This window comes from Pristiophorus japonicus, chromosome 15 (assembly GCF_044704955.1).
Source record: "Pristiophorus japonicus isolate sPriJap1 chromosome 15, sPriJap1.hap1, whole genome shotgun sequence".
Classification (NCBI taxonomy): domain Eukaryota; kingdom Metazoa; phylum Chordata; class Chondrichthyes; family Pristiophoridae; genus Pristiophorus; species Pristiophorus japonicus.
In genome coordinates, this window is record NC_091991.1 from 135,114,933 (window position 1) to 135,137,971 (window position 23,039).

The 23,039-nt window shown below is 42.9% G+C and overlaps 1 protein-coding gene across 5 annotated transcripts in view; it reads left to right on the forward strand.

Moving 5' to 3' along the window:
* The window catches only part of snx29 (sorting nexin 29), a 751,140-nt gene that overhangs the window by 235,641 nt on the left and 492,460 nt on the right, over positions 1-23,039 (forward strand). The window contains exon 14 of one of the 5 annotated variants that reach the window (XM_070856735.1): positions 19,276-19,454. The exons of 2 other annotated variants lie outside the window; for them this stretch is intronic. In XM_070856735.1, coding sequence (XP_070712836.1) covers positions 19,276-19,324 — 49 coding nt within the window. In that variant the 3' untranslated portion in view covers positions 19,325-19,454. Of the gene's footprint in view, positions 1-11,829; positions 12,069-19,275; positions 19,455-23,039 lie in introns of those variants that run through there. 2 more of the 5 variants (XM_070856733.1, XM_070856734.1) reach the window with 2 other exon arrangements.

Genomic DNA, 23,039 nt, shown 5'->3' on the forward strand with positions numbered 1-23,039 from the left:
GGGTTGCTAATGTTTCACTATTCAAGAAAGGAACGAGCGATAAACGAGCATACTACAGGCCAGTCAGCCTAACATATATGGTGGGAAAGTTATTGGAAACAATTATCAGGACAAAATAAACTTTCACGTGGAAAGGCATGGGTTAATCAAGGAATGTCAACATGGATTTGTTAAAGGCAAATCGTATATTATTAACTTAATTGGATTCTTTGAATGGTAAGGTTGATCAAGACAGTGCAGTAGATGTTGTATATACAGACCTTTGGAAGGTATTCGACAAAGTGCCATACAGGAGTTTTATTAAGAAGATGGAAGCTCACTGAATTAAGGGGAAAGTCAGTATGGATATGGAATTAGCTAAGTGACAGGAAGTAGAGCATGATGATGGATGATGTTTTTCAGACTGGGAGATGGTTTGCAGTGGTGTTCTCCAAGGGCCATTTTTGGGTCCATTACTCTTCAATTTTTATAAATGACCTAGACTCGCTTGTGGGGAGCAGCATTATAAAGTTGGCAGTTGAGACGAAACTTGGCAATGTAGTCAGTAGTGGTGAGGATAGTTTTAGACTTCAGAAAGACATAGACAGGATGGTTAAATATGCAGAAGCATGTCAGTGGAGTTAATGCGAAGAAGTGTGAAGTGATGCACTTTGGGAGGACTAAAATGGAAACACAGTTCTCAACATTGACTCAGGATCCTACAAAGTCTCATGGCTTCAGGGCAAGCATAGGCAAGGAAACCTCCTGCTGATTACCACCTCCTGGTGGTGGATAATTAAACAACTAACAGGAACATCCCCATCCTCATTGATGAAGAAGCCCAGCATGTGAATGCAAAAGATAAGGCTAAAGCATTTGCAACCATCTTCAGCCAGATGTGCTTAGTGGATGATCTATCTCAGCCTCCTCCTGATGTTCCCACCATCACAGAAGCCAGACTTCAGCCAATTCGATTCACTCCACATGATATCAAGAAATGGTTGCGCGCACTGGATGTAGCAAAGACTATGGGTCTCAACAACATTCCAGCTGTTGTGCTGAAGACTTGTGCTCCAGAACTAGCTGCACCTCTAGCCAAGCTGTTTCAGGATAGCTACAACACTGCCATCTACCCGACAATGTGGAAAACTGCCCATGTATGTCCTGTCTACAAAACCAGGACAAATCCAATCCAGCCAATTATACCCATCAGTCTGCTTTGAATCATCAGCAAAGTGATGGAAGGTTTCATTGACAGTGCTACTAATCACCACTTACTCAGCAATAACCTTCTCACCAATATTCAGTTTGGGTTCTGCCAGGACCACTCCGCTCCAGACCTCATTACAGCTTTTGTCCAAAACTCTGCCCTGGCTGGAATCATACCAAGCACAAAGAAAGATGTTTGTGGTTGCTGGAGGCCAATCATCACAGCCGCAGGGCATCGCTGCAGGAGTTCCTCAGAGCAATGTTCTAGGCCCAATCATCTTCAGCTGCTTGCTTCATCAATGATCTTCCCTAAGGTCAGACGTGGGGATGTTTGCTGATGATTGCACATTCAGTTCCATTCACAGCTCCTCAGATAATGAAACAGTCCATGCCCGCAAACAGCAAGACCTGGACGACATTCAGGCTTGGGCTTATAAGTGGCAAGTAACATTCATGCCACACAAGTGCCAGGCAATAAATATCTCGAACACCGCCCCTTCACATTCAACTGCATTACCATCGCCGAATCCCCCACCATCAACATCCTGCGGGGTGACCATTTATCAGAAACTTAACTGGACCAGCCACATAAATACTGTGGCTACAAGAGCAGGTCAGAGGCTGAGTATTCTGCTGCAAGTTCCTCACCTGACTCTCCAAAGACTTTCCACTATCTACAAGGCAGAAGTGAGGAGTGTGATGGAATACACTCCACTTGCTTGGATGAGTGCAGATCCCACAGCACTCAAGAAGAGGACAAAGCAGCCTACTTGATTGGCAGCCTATCCACCACCTTGAACATTCACTCCCTCCACCAACAGCACACCATAGATGCGGTGTAGACCATCGACAAGATGCACTGCAACAACTCTCCAAGACTACTTCAGTAGCACCTCCAAAGCCTGCAATCTCTACCACCTAGAAGGACAAGGGCAGCAGGCACACAGGAACATCACTGCCTGCAAGTCCCCCTTCAAGTCACACACCATCCTGACTTAGAAATATGTTGCCATTCCTTCATCGTCACTGGCACGAAATCCTGGAACTCCCTCCCTAACAGCATTGAGGGATTATCTTAACCACCGGGACTGCAGCGGTTCAACAAGGTGGCTCAACACCACCTTTTTGAGGGCAATTAGAGATGGGCAATAAATGCTGGCCTTGCCAGTGATGCCCACATCCCAGGAACGAATAGAAAAAGCTATAAGGGCATGATTTTGAGAAGTGTAGATGAGCAGAGGGACCTTGATGTCCATATACACAAATCATTAAAGGCGGCAGGGCAAATTGATAAGGTGGTTAAAAAAACTGACTGGCTTTATAAATATAGCTATAGAATATAAAAGCAAACAGATCATGCTAGCACTTTATAAATCATGGTTAAGCCTGAACTGGAATATTGTGGACATTCTGGGCACCAGGAAAGATGTAAAGGCATTAGAAATGGTACAGAAGAGGTTTACCAGGATGTTTCCAGGGATTAGGGACTTAAGTTATGAGGAGAGGTTGTAAAAGTTAGGATTGTTCTCCTTGGAACAGAGAAGATTAAGAGTGACCTAATAGAGGTTTTCAAGATGATGAGAGCTTTTGATCGAGTAGCTGGAGAAAAACTATTCCCTCTGGCGATTGGGTCAATAACCAGAGGTCATAGATTCAAAATTATTGCCAAAAGTTCGAGAGGGGAAGGAAAGAAAGACTTGCATTTATATATCACCTTTCATGACCACCGACCATCTCAAAGCGCTTTACAGCCAATGAAGTACTTTTGGAGTGTAGTCACTGTTGCAATGTGGGCAACGCGACAGTCAACTTGCACAGGCTCCCACAAACAGCAATGTGATAACGACCAGATAATCTGTTTTTGTTATGTTGATTGAGGGATAAATATTGGCCAGGACACCAGGGATAACTCCCTTATTCTTCTTTGAAATAGTGCCATGGGATCTTTTATGTCCACCTGAGAGAGCAGGTGGGACCTTGGCTTAAGGTCTCTTCCGAACGTCTCATCCGACAGTGTGGCACTCCCTCAGCACTGCACTGGTGTCAGCCTAGATTTACGTGCTCAAGTCCCTGGAGTGGGACTTGAACCCACAACCTTCTGACTCCGAGGCGAATGTGCTTACCCACGGAGCCACAGCTGACAGAGAAGATAAAGGGAAATTCTTTTCATTGATTTGTCGGAGTTTGGAATGGCTTACCTGAAAATGTGATGGAGCTGATTCGATGAATAATTTTAAAAGGGAGTTGGACAGGCCCTTAAGGATGAGGAATTTACGAATAAAAAGGCGGGAATGTGGGACGAAGCACGTCTGCTCTTTCTAAGAGCCAGCACAGGCACAACAGGTGGAATGGCCTCCTTCTGTGCTATAAGTCTGTATGCTATAAGTCTGTATGATTCGATGAAAAATACCGTCTACCTCCACTCATTGTACTTTTCTAGCTGATGTTTTGGTTTCCTTTAAAACTTGGAATCCATTATGCATAACAAACTGCGCTTGTGAAGTGATTTTCTGAGTTTCTAAGAAAATAGTAGTGCCCAAGTTTGGTAGCTCATATTGTCGAACTGTACACGTGTTCAGCTTAGTTATCAGAATAACTGCACGAAGGGAGTTGTACTCCTGCCAGTAGTTAGATTGACTGGAGATCATTTGTGTTATGTTATTTTAGCTGGAACAATGTTTACGCATAGTCAGGCCTTCATGTTTTGAAGATCTGGCGTGCACTGATTCCACAGAAATCGTTACACAGAAATCGGTGCAGGAGTTACTTTGGCTTAAAATAACGTATAAACTTTTCTCTGGATGAGAAATATTGGGTAAAGTTTCATTCGTAATACTGCAAAAGAAACTAACTTCATTATTGGTACAAACTGTGATAAGAGTGTGCAAAGTCAGCAAGAGTTTGCTTTGTTAATTTGCAGCTCCACAAATAATTATTAAGTTCAGGATTTCATTATTCGATAAGCTGTGAGAAAATCACTGCATTATGAATTTATGTTTGCGGTGAGCTTCACTACAAAGTGATTTATATGCTTCCCATCGCTGGTAATTCACATATACTGCTTACCTTGAATTCACGTTGGAGCTGTGGTTGTGAGGTAATTGCAGTAAGATTATTTTAATAAAAGTTCATACATTTTTAATAACATTCTGGCCTCTTATGCATCCCTGATTTTAATCGCTCCACCATTGGCAGCCATGCCAATGGTGCATTATCCTTAAGCTCTGGAATTCCCTCCCTAAACCTCTCAGTCTCTCTCTCCTCCTTTAAGACGCTCCTTAAAACCTACCTCCTTGACCAAGCTTTTGGTCATCTGTCCTGATATCTCTTTCTGTGGCTCGATGTCAAAAATGTTTTTATTGATAACACTGTTGTTAAGGGCCTTCGGACGTTTTGCTATGTTAAAGGCGCTATATAAATGCAAGTTGTTGCTGTACAAACAAGGCTGCATTTAGTTGTTTTTATGCTGCAAATTATACTAATTATAACTTGTCCAGAGGAAGGTCTGAGGTTTATTTTTATACCAATTGATCTCCTATGACTTTGAACATGGCACGTTGCAGAAAATGGGTGACTCTTTTCCCTGGCTCTGATGTCTTTTTTTCTCCAGCTCTGCTCTTCTATCCCTGTCCTTCTCTGTGTCCTCTTCTGCTGCTCACTGTCTTTTTTTTCTTTTGAGTAGGACTTAATGGTGGTGTGGCGTGGACTGGAAAGAAGCACATTGGCTTCAGGAAAACTGCCCTCAGTGGCTTCCTTCAAATCCCTTCTCCCAATGCCTCACATCACCCCATTGAGCCCCTTGCAACACCTAACCCTGTACATGCCCACTATCTCCTCTCCTTTCTCTCATGCATTCGCCCCATCACAACTCTACCTTTTTGCTTTTGAATTACCCACTCACCCCTGTATCCTCCACATCATGTGGCAACATTGTTACGCACGTCTACATGCGCTCTCTGCTGCACACCTACGCGCTGCCGACAATGCTGGGTGATGAGAGGCCCCCAACTGTAACCTGTTTCCTATCCATCTTTCTACTGTATTCCCCTTTCCTCTCTCACCCTCACCCCTTCCCGTTTTGTTATTCACTCCCCTTCCTCTCCATCTCATTTCTCCCCTCTTCTCTCCTCACCTCCCCGCATCTCTACCCCCCACTCCTCCACTCCCCACTCCTCCACTCCTCTTTTCTCCCTATCATTTTTCTCCCTTCTTTATGCCCTTGATCCTACCCTCACCTCCTCCCTCCGTGGCCCCTAAACTTTCCAGTCTGATCCCCTCCCTCTACTTGGTTCCTCCACGCTCCCCTCTCCTTTCCTTCCCTCTTCCTTCCCTTCTTTCCTCTATTTGCCTCCCTTCTCTTCTCCCCCTTCTGCCCTGCCTTCTTATCTCATTCCCTAAAAAAGGATTTCAAAATTCAATTTGGTTTGTTTTAAAAATACTCAAATTAGCATGAGGAAAAATGCTGTTGCCTCCCTCTCTCTTCCCCCAGCGTATCACCCTTTCTGAAGTTAATGAAAAAAAAGTATGCAATCAGAATTCACATTTTTCATTCTCTCGTGCAGCCTGCCTCTTTCTTAGAACAAAACTCTCAATGTGCATTTAACCTCAATGAAGCTTTGAAATTTGTCCTCTTGTTTTTCAAAATTATCTGAAGAAAGTGTAAAAAATGCTAAAAACGAAAACAATGCCAAAATTTGCAGGCCACAGGAATGTGGGAAGGGAGGACCTTGAGACTATCACTATCACTAGGGGAGTAGTGCTGGACAGGCTAATGGGACTGAAGGTAGACAAGTCCCCTGGTCCTGAAGAAATACATCCCAGGGTATTAAAAGAGATGGCTGAAGTTATAGCAGATGCATTCGTTATAATCTACCAAAATTCTCTGGACTCTGGGGAGGTACCAGTGGATTGGAGAGCAGCTAATGTAACGACTCTGTTTAAAAAAGGGGGCAGGCAAAAGGCAGGTAACTATAGGCCGGTTAGTTTAACATCTGTAGTGGGGAAAATGCTTGAAACTATCATTAAGGAAGAAATAGCGGGACATCTGGATAGGAATAGTGCAATCAAGCAGACGCAGCATGGATTCATGAAAGGGAAATCCTTTCTAACTAACTTACTGGAATTCTTTGAGGATATAACGAGCATGGTGGATAGAGGTGTACCGATGGATGTGGTGTATTTAGATTTCCAAAAGGCATTCGATAAGGTGCCACACAAAAGGTTACTACAGAAGATAAAGGTACGCGGAGTCAGAGGAAATGTATTAGCATGGATAGAGAATTGGCTGGCGAACAGAAAGCAGAGAGTCGGGATAAATGGGTCCTTTTCCGGTTGGAAATCAGTGGTTAGTGGTGTGCCACAGGGATCAGTGCTGGGACCACAACTGTTTACAATATACATAGATGACCTAGAAGAGGGGACAGAGTGTAGTGCAACAAAATTTGCAGATGACACTAAGATTAGTGGAAAAGCGGGTGGTGTAGAGGACTCAGAGAGACTGCAAGGAGATTTGGATAGGTTAAGCGAATGGGCTAAGGTTTGGCAGATGGAATACAATGTCGGAAAGTGTGAGGTCATCCACCTTGGGGAAAAAAAACAGTAAAAGGGAATATTATTTGAATGGGGAGAAATTACAACATGCTGTGGTGCAAAGGGACCTGGGGGTCCTTGTGCATGAACTCTTGTCAAAGCTGGGATTAGTTGCAGTGCAAGTGTTGGCTGCACCCACATTAAAGATTACAGTTAGCAGAGGATGGTTTCGATCCAGCACGCTTCCGCTGCACCACTCTGCTGCTGGTTCCTTGTGCATGAATCCCAAAAAAAGGTTAGTTTGCAGGTGCAGCAGGTAATCAGGAAGGCAAATGGAATATTGGCCTTCATTGCGAAAGGGATGGAATACAAAAGCAGGGAGGTCTTGCTGCAACTGTATAGGGTATTGGTAAGGCCGCACCTGGAGTACTGCATGCAGTTTTGGTCACCTTACCTAAGGAAGGATATACTAGCTTTGGAGGGGGTGCAGAGACGATTCACTAGGCTGATTCCAGAAATGAGGGGGTTACCTTATGATGATAGATTGAGTAGACTGGGTCTTTACTCCTTGGAGTTCAGAAGGATGAGAGGTGATCTTCTGGAAACATTTAAAATCATGAAAGGGATAGACAAGATAGAGGCAGAGAGGTTGTTTCCATTGGTGGGGGAGACTAGAACCAGGGGGCTCAGCCTCAAAATACGGAGGAGCCAATTTAAAACCGAGTTGAGAAAAAATTTCTTCTCCCAGAGGGTTGTGAATCTGTGGAATTCTCTGCCCAAGGAAGCAGTTGAGGCTGGCTCATTGAATGTTTTCAAGTCAAAGATAGATAGATTTTTAACCAATAAGGGAATTAAGGGTTACGGGGAGAGGGCGGGTAAGTGGAGCTGAGTCCACGACCAGATCAGCCATGATCTTATTAAATGGCGGAGCAGGCTCGAGGGGCTAGATGGCCTACTCCTGTTCCTAATTCTTATGTTCTTATGCTCTTATGAAAGAAGAATATTCCATCAGTATCGCTGACTGAACACTGCTGGTTCATTCAGGGAAAATAGGCATATGCATAATCTAAGTTCAGCCGATATAGTCACAGCTCTCGGTAAAAGTATTTGGTCGAAGTCCAGGGTTTTATGAGATGCTGAGGTTTTTAAATATAAAAATAATGAAGGTCTGAAAAGACAGAGAAGACAATTCAGTGGATAAATTACATGTGGAATTACGAATAAATTACAACACAGAAACACGCCATTTCTGACGAAAGGTCATCGACTTGATATGTTAACTCTGTTTCTCTCTCCACAGATGCTCTCTGACCTGCTGAGTATTTCCAGCATTTTCTGTTTTGTTACTGAAACACACCATTTGGCTTAAGGCGGTCCACAGTAATCCCTTTGCCTGCTCTGTTCCCATATTCATTTGCTCCCTTCAAACTCTTACGCCTGGTAAAAGCATAAAAAAATTAAATTTAAGGACACATTTTTATGTTTAAAAACCCTGTCCATTAAAGTAAGTTTATTTTAAACCGTATTAAAACACACAAAGAAAATTTCAAAAAATAATTTTTTGCTCACAAACATTTAATTAACTTTAATTTCAATTAATTTTAAATATGTGAAGTGCTTTGTTTAATTTATTATGTTGTGTTTCTTGTCTTAGGGGTTTATTCTCATTGATAATGGGAACTTGGAGAAATGGAGTTCCCATTATTAATGGGAACACTGCAGAGTGATTGGTGGTCCAGGCCCATGTGACTCCAGCTTTTTCATGAGTACGGGGAAGTCCTTTCCCGTACTCTATGCATCAAATGAAGGCCTCCGACTGGAATCGGAGACACCTCCGGGACCACCAGGTACATTTGCAAAAACATTTCGAGTCGGGGGTGTTCGTCCGAAGGAAGCCTCCGACCAGAATTTTAGCCCCAATCCATCATGGGCAGTCCCTCGGAATTGAGGAAGACTTGCTTCCACTCTAAAAGTGAGTTCTTAAGTGACTGAACAGTACAATACGGGAATTAGTCTTTGTCGCAGGTGGGACAGACAGTCGTTGAAGGAAAGGGTGGGTGGGGTGTCTGGTTTGCCGCATGCTCCTTCCGCTGCCTGCGCTTGTTTTCTGCATGCTCTCGGCGACGAGACTCGAGGTGCTCAGTGCCCTCCTGGATGCTCTTCCTCCACTTAGGGCGGTCTTTGGCCAGGGACTCTCAGATGTCGGTGAGGACATTGCATTTTATCAAGGAGGCTTTGAGGGTGTCCTTGAAAGGTTTCCTCTGCCCACCTGGGGCTCGCTTGCTGTGTAGGAGTTCCGAGTAAAGCGCTTGCTTTGGGAGTCTTGTGTTAGACATACGAACAATTAGGCCCAATGGAGCTGATCGAGTGTGGTCAGTGCTTCGATGAAGGGGATGTTGGCCTGATCGAGGACACTAACGTTGGTGCATCTGTCCTCCCAGGGGATTTGCAGGATCTTGCGGAGATAACATTGGTGGTATTTCGCCAGCGATTTGAGATGTCTACTGTATATGGTCCACGTCTCTGAGCCATACAGGAGGGCGGGTTCACTACAGCCCTGTAGACCATAAGCTTGGTGCCAGATTTGAGGGCCTGATCTTTGAACACTCTTTTCGGTATTGAAGGCGGTATTGAACCTCGTCATCGATGTCTGCCCTTGCTGATAATAGGCTCCTGAGGTATGGAAAGTGGTCCACGTTGTCCAGGGCTGCGCCATGGATCTTGATGACCGGTGGGGGGGGCAGTGTTGTGTGGTGGGGTCACGGTGGAGGAGCTTTGTCTTACGGATGTTTAGTGTAAGGCCCATGCTTTCATACGCCTCAGTGAAGATGCTGACTATGACTTGGAGTTCAGCCTCTTAATGTGCGCAAACGCAAGTGTCGTCCGCATGCTGAAGTTCAACAACAGAGGATGGGACGGTCTTGGATCTGGCCTGAAGGCGATGAAGGTTGAACAGGTTCCCACTGGTTCTATCGTTTAGTTCCACTCCAGCGGGGAGCTTGTTGAGTGTGAGGTGGAGCATTGCAGCGAGGAAGATCGAGAAGAGGGTTGGCGGACATGGATTGGGTCTGTGATGGATCCGTTGGTCTGGAGCACGGCTTGCATGTCGTCGTGGAGCAGGCGGTGGATGGCGACAAACATTTGGGGGCAGCCGAAATGGAGGAGGGCGATCCATAGTCCCTCATGGTTGACAGTGTCAAAGGCCTTTGTAAGGTCAAAGAAGGTCATGTACAAGGGTTGGTGCTGATCCCTGCATTTCTCTTGCAGTAAAGATCATATCCGTTGTACCCTGTAGTGGACGGAATCCGCACTGCAACTCCAGGAGGAGCTCCTCAGCCACAGGGAGAAGACGGAGGATTCCAGCAATGACCTTCCCAGTGACTGATAACAGGGAGATTCCTCTGTAGTTGCCGCAGTTAGACTTGTCCCCTTTTTTAAAGATGGTCACGATCACTGCATCTCTGAGATCTCCCGGCGTGCTCTACTCCTTCCAGATGAGAGAGATGAGGTCATGCATTCGTGCCAATAGTGCCTCTCCGCCATACTTTCGTGACTCAGCGGGGATTGCATCTGCTCCTGATGCCTTGTTGTTCCTGAGCTGACGGATGGCCTTTTCTACCTCGTGCAGGACTGGGGTTTTGCTGAGATGGTGGCGGGTAGCATGCTATCTCTGCTTCAATCACTGACTTGGGTAATGTGTTGCACAGCCTCTGACAAAATATTTCTCTTGCACTATATCCTAAATCTGTTTGATTTAATATTTCCATGTCCCCTTGTTGTCAACCACTTAATCACTGGAAATTGCCTATTTCTAATTCTGTTCCACCCTTTCATAATTTTAAACATGTATCAAATCACCCCATAATCTACTCTGTTGTAATAAATCAGCCCCAATTTTTCATGTTTTACTTTGTTTTGGTATTTCCTCATACCAGGCAGCATTTTGGTGAACCTGTACTGTACCATATCTATTGTCTCAACATTTTTCGTAGAGGTTGTAGCCCAAAATGGCACACAATAGTATAACTGTGGTCTTACTGAGGTTTTGCATAGATTTCCCATTACATCTGGACTTTGATTCTGTACCTCTTGCCGTGAAATCCAGCATTCATCAGATTTTTCTAATGGCTTTATCCACTTGAGGTGCTGCTTTTAAATGCCTTGTGAACCTACTAATCTTCCATTCAAAATAGAATTATTACTTTTATTTTTTTTGACCAAAATGTACCACCTCACATTTACCGACATTGTGTTCCATCTACCTCTGTTTGCCTATTCTATCTTATCAATATTCCCGTGCAGTCTTTTGGTGCGTAATTATTTACTCTGCCTCCTATTTCAGTATTTTCTATGACACCACTCCCTCTAGCCCTATCTCCAAATCATTAATGTACATGATGAACAGAAGCGATCCCAGAATAGAACCCCGTGCGACACCACCACTCATTTCAACCAATCTGAGAAAATACCCTTAACTCCTTTTCTCGGTTTCCTTCTAATTAGTTTATATTCCAATTTGCTACCCTCCTCATATTTCCATACTTCTTAATCTTTTCCAATAGTCTCCTGTGTGGTACCTTGTCAAAGGCTTTCTGAAAGTCCACATACATACGCTGCATTTCCTCCAGAGTAATTTCATTTTTAATTAAAGCTTTAAACATTTTCCTTGCCAAAAATGTTAAAGTACCTGGCCTGTAATGGCCTAGTTCTGGCTCCCTTTTTGTAAGTAGGTTAATTGGCTGTACTCCAATCTTGCGGCACACGTCCAGTCTCGTAGAACCTTGAAGAAGATTTTCTTAATAGGCCTCTGCAATTATTGTGAAATATGTAATTTTTTGAATATTTTATTTTGGATCTTGGAAATTTTACTAACTGAGGATAGAAAAGGGAAGATGAAAAAGTATTTCAGAAAGGATGCACTAGAAAAGTGAAACTGATACATAGGAAGTTCTGTGTTGTGTGCTGCTAAAACTCAATTTTTGTTCACAGTTTAAAAAATCTTCATAGAATATCTTTTTCTTGTTTCTATTTGTGTTTGTGGCAAGAGGGGCCTTTAATGTTACATTTGCACTCTTTTTTTTGGGGTTGAATTTCCAATTCCTTTTCTACCAGCAGTGCTAAAATCCACACCTTCAAGTGCCAGAATTCTTTGGGCAGAAGCCCCATTCCAAGACTTGAGTACATAATCTAGGCTGACACACAAGTGTAGTCATGATGGAGTGTTGCATTTTTGGAGATGCCAAACTTCGGATGAGATGTTAAATTGAGGTCCCGTCAACCTGTTCATGTGAATGTAAGAGATCCGATGGTATTGTTCAAAGAAGAGTGGAAAGTTCTGTGAGTATCCTGACCATCCATCAACATCACCAAAATAGATGATCTGGTCATTTGAGTTGCTAATGATGGACCCTTGTTGTGTGCATATTGGTTGCTGCATTGTGACTGCACTTTCATTAGCTGTGAAGAACTATGGGATGTTTTGAGAACCTGAAAGGCGCTGTATAAATTTAAATTCTTTCTTCCTGCTTTCCCTTACGACCCCCATGAAAACTAAGAAAAATCATCACTTATATTGGTAAGTGGTTATATCTTTTTCTAAGGCTCAAATTGACATAATTGCTTTGAGGCTTTTTTGGGAGCAAATAGTGATTTTGCCACATGAGTACATTTTGACCATGCTGCCACGTTGGCTAGCAATCACAAGTATCGGAAATGTAATTTTGGACAATGCTAATCTGATTTGTGACTTCATTAATTTTATGTGCAGAATTTTTTTATTGAATAAAGTATCAGAAAATATTTCTGTTTGGCATAGAATAGATTGATGCATAAGAACATAAGAAATAGGAACAGGAGTAGCCTGCTCTGCCATTCAATAAGATTATGGCTGATCTGATCATGGACTCAACTCCACTTCATTGCCTGCTCCCCATAACCCCTTATCCCCTTATAATTTAAGAAACTGCCGAGCTCTGTCTTAAATTTATTCAATCTTTCTCCATTCAAATAATAACTTGCTCTTTGATTTTTTTTCTGCCAAAGTGCATGACCTCAGACGTTCCAACATTATACTCCATCTGCCAAATTTTTGCCCACGCATTTAGCCTGTCTATGTCCTTTTGCAGATTTTTTTGTGTCCTCCTCACACATTGCTTTTCCTCCCATATTTGTATCAGCAGCCAACTTGGCTACGTTATACTCAGTCCCTTCTTCCAAGTCATTAATATAGATTGTAAATAGTTGGGATCCCACTACTGATCCCTGCGGCACCCCACTAGTTACTGGTTGCCAACCAGGGAATGAACCATTTGTCCCAACACTCTGTTCTCTGTTAGTTAGCCAATCCTCTATCCATGCTAATATATTACCCCCAACCCCGTGAACTTTTATCTTGTGCAGTAACCTTTTATGTGGCACCTTGTCAAATGCCTTCTGGAAGTCCAAATACACCACATCCACTGATTCCCCTTTATCTACCCTGTTCATTACATCCTCAAAGAACTCCAGCAAATTTGTCAATCATGACTTCCCCTTCATAAATCCATGCTGACTCTACCTGACCAAATTTTGCTTTTCCAAATGTCCTGCTGCTGCTTCTTTAATAATGGACTCCAACATTTTCACAACCGCAGATGTTAGGCTAACTGGTCTATAGTTTCCTACTTTTTGTCTGCCTCCTTTTTTAAATAGAGGCGTTACATTTGCAGTTTTCCAATCTTCTGGGACCTCCCCAGAATCCAGGGAATTTTGGTAAATTACACCCAATGCATCCACAATCCCTGCCGCTACTTCTCTTAAGACCCTAGGATGCATGCCATCAGGTCCAGGGGATTTATCTGCCTTTAGTCCCATTATCTTACTGAGTACCACCTCCTTAGTGATTGTGATTGTGTTAAGTTCCTCCCCCGCTATAGCCCCTAGACTATTCACTGTCGGAATATTGTTGGTGTCCTCTTATGTAAAGACTGATACAAAATATTTGTTCAGAGTTTCTGCCATCTCCATGTTCCCCATTACTAATTCCCTGGTTTCGTCCTCTAAGGGACCAACATTTACTTTAGCCAACATTTTCCTTTTTATATACCTCTAGAAACTCTTGCTATCTGTTTTTATATTTTGCACCAGTTTACTCTCATAGTCTTATCTTCCCTTTCTTAATCATTTTTTTTTAGTCGTTCTTTGCTGGCTTTTAAAAGCTTCCCAGTCTTCTGTCCTTCCACTAGTTTTAGCCACTTTGTATGCCCTTGTTTTTAATTGGATACCATCCTTTATTTCTTTAGTTAGCCACGGATAGCTATCTTTTCTCTTGCACCCTTTTTTCCTCACTGGAATATATTTTTCTTGAGAGTGTGAAATATCTCCTTAAATGTACACCACTGTTCATTAACCGTCCTACACTTTAATCTATTTTTCCCGTCCACTTTACCCAACACTGACCTCAGACCTTCATAGTCTCCTTTATTTAAGCTTAGTACGCTGGTTAGAGATCCAACTTTCTCACCCTCCATCTGAATTTGAAATTCAATCTTGCTGTGATCATTCATTCCAAGTGGTTCCTTTACTCGGAGATTGTTTACTAATCCTGTCTCTTTATGCAGGACCAAATCTAAGATAGTCTGACCCCTGGATGGTTCCGTTACGTACTGCTCAAGGAACTCGTCCCTTATGCATTCTTATGAACTCCTCCTCAAGGCTGCCCTGACCAATTTGATTTGTCGAATCAATATGGAAGTTAAAATCACCCATGATTATTGCTGTTCCCTTTTTACAAGCCCCCACTATTTCTTGGTTTATGCTCCGACCAACAGAGTTGCTACTGTTAGGGGGCCTATAGACTATGCCCACCAGTGACTTTTTCCCCTTATTGTTCCTTTTCTCCACCCAAACTGTTTCAACACCCTTATCATTTGAGCCAATATTGTTTCTTACTATTGCAGTGATTCCATCCTTTATCAATAGAGCTACCCCACCTCCTTTTCCTTTCTGTCTGTCCTTCTGGATTGTCAAGTACCCCTGAATATTTAATTCCCAGTCCTGGTCACCTTGCAATCACATCTCTGTAATGGCTATCAGATCATACGCATTTGTCTCAATTTGTGCCGTCAACGCATCTATCTTGTTACAAATGCTATGTGCATTTTGACAAAGTGCCTTTAAGTTTGTTTTTTTACCTTTTTTTCTGCTTGTTTCCCCTCTCCTTCAAACTCACTTTCTTTATTTTTGCTTTCTAATTCCAGCTTTACTCCCCTCCCTACTGAATCTGGTTTCAGGTTCCCAACCCCCTGCCAAATTCGTTTAAACCCTCCCCAACAGCACTAGCAACCCCCCCCCCCCCCCCCCCTCCTCCCCGCGAGGATATTGATTCTGTCTCTGTTAAGATGCAACCCGTCTGGCTTGTACAGGTCCCACCTCCCCCAGAAGCGGTCTCAATGCCTCAGGAAACTAAAGCCCTCCCACCTGCACCATCTCTCCAGCCACATATTCATCTGCTCCATCTGCCTATTTCTGTATTTGCTAGCTCGTGGCACTGGGAGTAATCCGGAGATTACTACCTTTTGAGGTCCTGCTTTTTAATCTCTCTCCTAGCTCCCTAAACTCTGCCTGCAGGACCTCATCCCTCTTCCTACCTATGTCATTGGTACCGATGTGGACCACGACCTCTGGCTGTTCACTCTTTCCCCCTAGAATGCCCTGCAACCGCTCAGTGACATCCTTGACCCTGGCACCAGGGAAGCAACATACCATCCTGGAGTCATGTCTGCGGCCGCAGAAACGCCTGTCTGCACCCCTGACTATCGAATCCCCTACCACTATAGCTCTTCCATTCTTCTTCCTCCCCCTGGTAGCTGAGCCACCCATGATGCCGTGGACTTGGCTCTGGCTGCACTCCCCAGAGCCACCATCGCCCCCACTGGCACTCACAACAGAGTACCCGTTGGAGAGCAAGATGGATTCAGTGCTTAAAATATTATCCTTTTGTTTCTGGGATAATGGTTTGAATTCAACACATACCGGAGAGTTAAGTTCCCTCTGCTCCTCTGGCTGAAAGGATCCTGTATGAAATGAGTTTGGACAAGTGTCACCCAATTCCTGATTGGTATAAGTGAACAGCTTAAAAGTGGTGATGATTTTGCAGTAATTTGCAATATTACTCAGACAGACCACAAGGATGTGAGGTGTCTAAAATTTAAAAAAATCAAACTGATGCAATCAGGATTGACGTTGAGGCATGTCAGGACACAGTGGAGAGATTTGCTTTGCACCTGGAACATGTTAAATGTGCATCAAAGTGCTTGATGGTGGTATTCCGCGCTGGAAAGGGAAAATGTATTTATTTCTCCAGTACTGACCGTTCTTACCTTGATGAGCAGAACATTTCACTAAAATGCTTTTGTTATTTTTTTGAAAGCCGTGTTTAGCTATCTGAGCATTAAAAGGATTTATTCTAGCAGCATACAGCAGCCTGTCTGTTCTCTTTAAACTGTTAATGAAGAATAATTAAGTTATAACTACTCATTATAACAGCAGTCATTATCACCTATCTTAACTTTATTTACATATTACTAACAAATGGACACTTTGTATGCAGCATCTGTGTGCCTGATAAATGAAATGTTTAATAGCAAGATAGCAGCAAAATTGAACAGTTTTATATTACAGTATTCTGCAGTAATCAATATGGTCGGGATCCTCCAAAGGACTGTCTGGAACCAAAATGTGGCACAGCTGTACTTATAATATATGGTTTCTGAACTGCTTCAGTTGGCAGACAGAACTATGATGAAATAATATGCCCTGAACAATTATGACTGCAGTACCAGAATATCCCTTTGTGGCCTTGGAATGAATTGAATTATTTTCAAAGCCTAGGCTTCAATGGTTAATGTATTTTTGGCAAGTAAATGTAATGCATAATGTATTTGGGTTATTGTTGCTCTTTCTGGAGAAGAAGGGATCCTGACCTTCATATCATACATTCAACAACTCTTATCTTTCTGGGCAGAAGTACACTCGGGGCTGAAGCTTCGTACAATTTTTGTTTCAAATGCAACTGAATTAAATGATCTTTGACCTTATTTTGTGCTGTTATCGGAATTTTAATTGTATTTTTAACATAAAAAGCATATCTAAATCAGAATGCCAAGAGATTCACGAGATCGCAGAACAGTGGGACAAGTCAGACTAAAAATCTATATAATTTTTTTACCTACAGATAAGGGAAAGTGCTGTATATCGACCTTAGTCGATAAGGAGTCCAACAAGAGTCTGACCAAGCAACACTTGATTTAAAAAAAAAGGTTGGCAGACTGTTTGACTATGATGGACCCTCAAAGCAGAGGAAGATTGAGGTAAATTTTGGCCAGGAGTTGCTCCATTTTATTTTTGGAGCAACTTGATTTTTCTGGAGTATTTTAAAAATCCCCATTTTGCACATTCAATTTGCACCAGTGTAAGTGAGTTAGTTAGGATTTTTTTAGTTTAGTTTTTTTTCTCAAAAGGGGGCATTATCAGCCACTTACGCCAGTTTTGGCCATTTTGGCCACTTTGGCCAGCTAATAGTTACTTCAAATCTACCTAAGCCAGCGTATGTGGCCACTTCAGAAAACCCTTGCGGAGAGTTAAGAAATCAGCGCAGGTAGGTACATCAGAGGCCAGCACAACTTAATGACTTGACTAAAGAATGTGAATAGCATCAAACAGCTATGCAGGACCATCATATGACAAACTTCGCAAAGTTAATTTTCTATACAATAGAAGTATTCATGGAAGCTCAAACTACAAAAATAAAAGAAGTAAAAGATAGTTGAATTAGATTGCCCTAATCTCAAAACTAATTTAAACAACTATTTGTTTGCAATGATTATACTGGACCAAAATTGAGCCCATATTATCTAAATAAAGTCTACTTCAATAAATAAGATATTCTCTCAGTGTTCCTCCATCACTTATGTTCTTCTTTCACAATAGCACCAGGTAAATAGACTTGACAAATGGTCACCCCCATTCACAAGAGACAAAACATATTGACATAATTTTTAAAAAATATCCAAAAGTCCAGGAAAATGACAAGCCATTAAGAAAGTTCAAAAATAGCGACAGTGCATAAAATTTCAAACTTGAGGTCGATCACACCAGGAGGCCACTCGGCCAGGGCTAGGGGCGGGCATCAGATCCCACACACACAGAGGGGCTGGGGGTGAGAAGCTCCTGTGCATGCGTGGACACTCCACTGCCTCGCTGTGCGACGATCGAGGAGAGGCCAGACAGCGGCCAAAGTGGGGAGCGATTTTTTTCGACGCACTTAACAACGGAGAAAAGCGGCGCATCTCCGGTAAGTGCGCCAAAAAAAGGGGTGGGCCAAATTTGAGCCCATTGTCACCACGAGATGCTCACACATGTACTTCCAGTTGGGGTTGCCTCTTGATGATTAAGAACAGGAACCTTGGCTGATTATTCAATCTCTTACCCAGTGGCATTGAGGCGAGTTGTAGGCCTCCTAACATCATCCCGGTGGAGATCATTCACTGTCTTGAACCCTGGACCTCATGGCTTTAACCATGTGAGCTATTGGGGAAGCTACATTGCATTTTTAATAGGGAAGGTTGAAGAAGTGACTGAAAAACATGGGTGACACCATTATGAGTATCCCCCTATATGTCAGCTTGGTTTAGTTAATGGCACGCTCATCTCTGAATCTGAGGTTGTGGGTTCATGCACCATCACGAACTTCAGAAAATATTCTAGGTACTCAAGTGCAGCACTCATGCTGCTGTCCTTGGAAATACATCTTAAACTGAGGCTCTGTTTACTTGCTCAGTTGGACAAAAAAGATCCCATGGTATGATTCAAAGAAAAGCAGTGAGTTCTCCCAGTGTGCTGGTCAACCAACATCTAAAAAAACAGTGTGCGGAAATTGGTGCCACATTTGCTTGCAGGGCAACAGTGACTACACACCAAAAGGAATCCATTGTTTGTAAAGTGCTTTGAGACATTCCGCGGAGGTTGTAGGTAGTTTGCTAAATACATGCAAGTTCATAATTCTTTTGTTGTAAGTAGTAAATTGCTTTTAAGTCACTTACCTACGTAGAGCTTTCTTTTCCTCGGTGATTGCTAACATTGGTGGAATCAAAAGGAAAGTTTTCTTACACAAAAGTGCATGCAAAATTGCAATGAGTTTTATTTTCCCAGTCACTGAGAAAACATCACATAGATGGTGTACATAGCTGGTGAAACTACTTCAATGTCTGAACAGGGAAAGTAAGACCACCTTTGTAACTCATGTTGGCAGCAAAAGCTTTTTTGGCTGTTATCTGAAATTCTGAAGGCAACAAACTCATCACTTTTACAGTGCTACAATAAAGGGCTATTAAATGCAGGAGGTTTACATGATTCCCATGTTTAGGGCCTTTCAAAACTCCTTTGAATTTACTTTGGTTGTTGCTGTGACTTCGATATTGCCAATCAACATCCTTGCAGGTTTAGTAAAATAATCCAAGTGACTATTTGTACGAACGCTTTCTGCGCATGCATCCTCCTGACTCTGCCCCCCCACCCCAGATGCCTCACACCCGGAACCGGGGCCCCGAACACGTTCATTCTGAACTGACCACGTTGTCCGACTGAGCCGCAAGCCTCCGAAGCCTCCCGCCGAGCCCTGAGCCGCCAAGCCTCCCACCGAACCCCGAGCCACCCGCTGAGCTGCAAACGATCGCGTTTGCTTGTTTTGTAGTGTGATCTTTGCTTGTTTTGTTTGATTGTCAATAAATGTCGTTACATTTTTTTACATTATTTCCGTGTCATTTGGGTCAGTGGCTTTTGCCAGCTACTAGAGCTTTGGGGTAAGGGACATTGGCTGGGGGAGAGATGCACTTGCACTGGGTTCAGGGACTTCGGCTGGGAGAGGCAGCACTTGCGCTGGGGTAAGGGACTTCAGCTGGAGGAGGCAGCATGCTGGATTAAGTGACTTTGGCTGGGGGAGGCAGCACTTGCGCTGGGGTTCGGGATGTCGGCTGTAACTTTGTTGGCTTTTGCTGGGTTGTTCGAGATATGTTCTCTCTGGCTTCTGAAGTCAGACTGGATCAAATTACAATTTGCAAAGTCAGTCAGATATTAGGCTGGGCGGTTGCATTTAAACATTCCAGAGAGCCAATCAGAGAAACGGTGGCCATTTTGTTGGTACAAATAGACGCATCCTAAAATAATGGCACGGCAATAAATAGCATGGTTTGGGATTGGTTGTGGTAGGATGGTGGTCCAGGTATGTAAAAATGATACGCCTCATTGTTGCAGTATATTTCATACTAATGACTTAGTGTGTTGCATTAGAAACTTACTTTAAATGGCCAAGTATTTCAGATATTCACAAAGTGCTTAAATATTTTTGAATACCTATTTAAAACAGGTCTTCACAGTTTATATGGGGTTCCAATTGTATCCAGGTATTGGATATCAAAATACCACTTAACTGTGAGGATCTTAAATTGAGTAACTGTTAAAGCAATGGTTGTATCATCATTGAGTAAAAGACTGCTTTATAAGAACATAAGAACATAAGAATTAGGAACAGGAGTAGGTCATCTAGCCCCTCGAGCCTGCTCCGCCATTCAATAAGATCATGGCTGATCTGGCCGTGGACTCAGCTCCACTTACCCGCCCTCTCCCCGTAACCCTTAATTCCCTTATTGGTTAAAAATCTATCTATCTTTGACTTGAAAACATTCAATGAGCTAGCCTCAACTGCTTCCCTGGGCAGAGAATTCCACAGATTCACAACCCTCTGGGAGAAGAAATTCTTTCTCAACTCGGTTTTAAATTGGCTCCTCCGTATTTTGAGGCTGTGCCCCCTAGTTCTCGTCTCCCCCACCAATGGAAACAATCTCTCTGCCTCTATCTTGTCTATCCCTTTCATGATTTTAAATGTTTCAGTAAGATCACCCCTCATCCTTCTGAACTCCAAGGAGTAAAGACCCAGTCTACTCAATCTATCATCATAAGGTTACCCCCTCATTTCTGGAATCAGCCTAGTGAATCGTCTCTGTACCCCTTCCAAAGCTAGTATATCCTTCCTTAGGTAAGGTGACCAAAACTGCACACAGTACTCCAGGTGCGGCCTTACCAATACCTTATACAGTTGCAGCAAGACCTCCCTGCTTTTGTACTCCATCCCTCTCGCAATGAAGGCCAACATTCCATTTGCCTTCCTGATTACCTGCTGCACCTGCAAATTAACCTTTTGGGATTCATGCACAAGGACCCCCAGGTCCCTCTGCACCGCAGCATGTTGTAATTTCTCCCCATTCAAATAATATTCCCTTTTACTGTTTTTTTTCCCAAGGTGGATGACCTCACACTTTCCGACATTGTATTCCATCTGCCAAACCTTAGCCCATTCGCTTAACCTATCCAAATCTCCTTGCAGCCTCTCTGAGTCCTCTACACAACCCGCTTTCCTACTAATCTTAGTGTCATGATAGCATCGCTTCTGCCTATCCTCGCTGTCGTTATTCCAGTCGGTTTTCTAATAAATGTTTGAGTAGGTTCACCACTGGAGGGACACACAATGAGCTAACTTATGGTGTTTGCTGCTAATATCGTCATTGCAAGAAATTCCTGGCATATCATTCAGTGTTGGTGATTGCACTTATGTTACACATCAAAGTAATGGGATGTGAAATCTTGTCTGTCTTAAATATTGCAGTGAAGGTTTGAATAAATACAGTATATATGTGCAGAAATTGCTATACTAAGTATTTTTAATCATGTAAATTTTCTTGAAATATATCAGTTAAATTTTAAGCGAGTGAGTACAGGTAGTAGAGGTCCTGAATATGAACATTGTATGGCTTACATGGCCAGGTGCATTGTGATGGATGTCAATTGTCTATGGGTATAGTTCCTCTTTTTCTGAAGGCGGGTATGTGGCCGCTGCCTTCTCAAGGCTAACTGATTTGCCATGACTCTATACAGTGGTCTTTCATGGAAATTTCTGTTCAAAACGAAAGAGCCCCATTCTCAAATGGCGACTTGGGTGGGGGGGGGGGTATAGTTTTACCTTCACTGCCTGGCGCAGCAAGTCGTCTAGTCCATTGTAGAAGCCACCCAGTTCTCATCCCATTGAAATCATTGAGTGCAATAGTGTAGTGTTTATGATACTGGACTAGTAATCCCATCATGGAAGATTGAGAATTTGAATTCAGTTGAAAAAAGTAATAAAATAAAAAACTGGTGTCAGTAAAAGTGACCATGAGGCTGTCGGATTGTCGTAAACACCCAACCTGTTCACCAATATCCTTCAGAGAAGGATACCTGCTGTCACTGCCTTTTCTGGCTTATATATGACTCCAGTCACACACCAACGGGGTTGACTCTTCACTGCCTCTAAAGTCACTCAGTTCGGGATGGGCAATAAATCCCGGCCTTGGCAGCAAAGCCGACATCCTGAGAACTAATTTTTTTACAAAATTCTGAGGAATCGCTTCATTTGGTTTGGAACACATCTACACTCAAAGTAGAAGGGGAAGTTTAATTTATGACGGCAAATACTCCAATGGCAAGCACTGGTGGTAGACAGACCCAATTTCATACACAAAACTAAACAGACATGCCAGCATTAACTCCTGATAGAAACCTGTTGTTAGAAATGAAAATAATCCCTGTGGTAGTCACTGCTGTATGGGATATAATTATAGGAAAGGATAAGAAGCTGACAATGTTTAACAACAATGAAGAGCAGTCTCCAAGTGACTGTCATGGTCGTCGGCTTTGACTCGGTGAGCCAGAAGGTCTCTGAGCTAGAAGGTCGTGGGTTCAAGCCCCACTCCAGAGACTTGAACACATCATCTAGGTTTACACTTCAGTAAAGTGCTAAGGGAATTCCACACAGATGGAGGTGCTGCTTTTGGATGAAACATCTGCCCTTTCAGATGGAGGTAAAGATCCTACGCCACTATTCAAAGACAATCTAGGGACTGCTCCTACCAACATTTATCTCAAGCAACAGCTAAAAAAGATGATCCGATCATTTATTCCATTGCTGTTTGTGAGACTTGGCTGTACGCAAATTGACTGCTGTGTTTCCTGTATTAAAATGGTAAATACACTTCAAAAGTACTTCATTGGACGTGCTAACTTAGTGAAAGGTGCTATAGAAATGCAAGTTTTTCTTAATTGGCTAAATTAGATGTCAGTGCGCAAGTAAAGTTTGGAAGATTGCCACTTGAATAATTTCACAAATGTTTTGTTATCGGGAAGAGAAACTTCACCAGTGGTTTACACTTTGCCACGGGGAAGTTAGGATATGGAATTATCCAAATTAGTTAAAC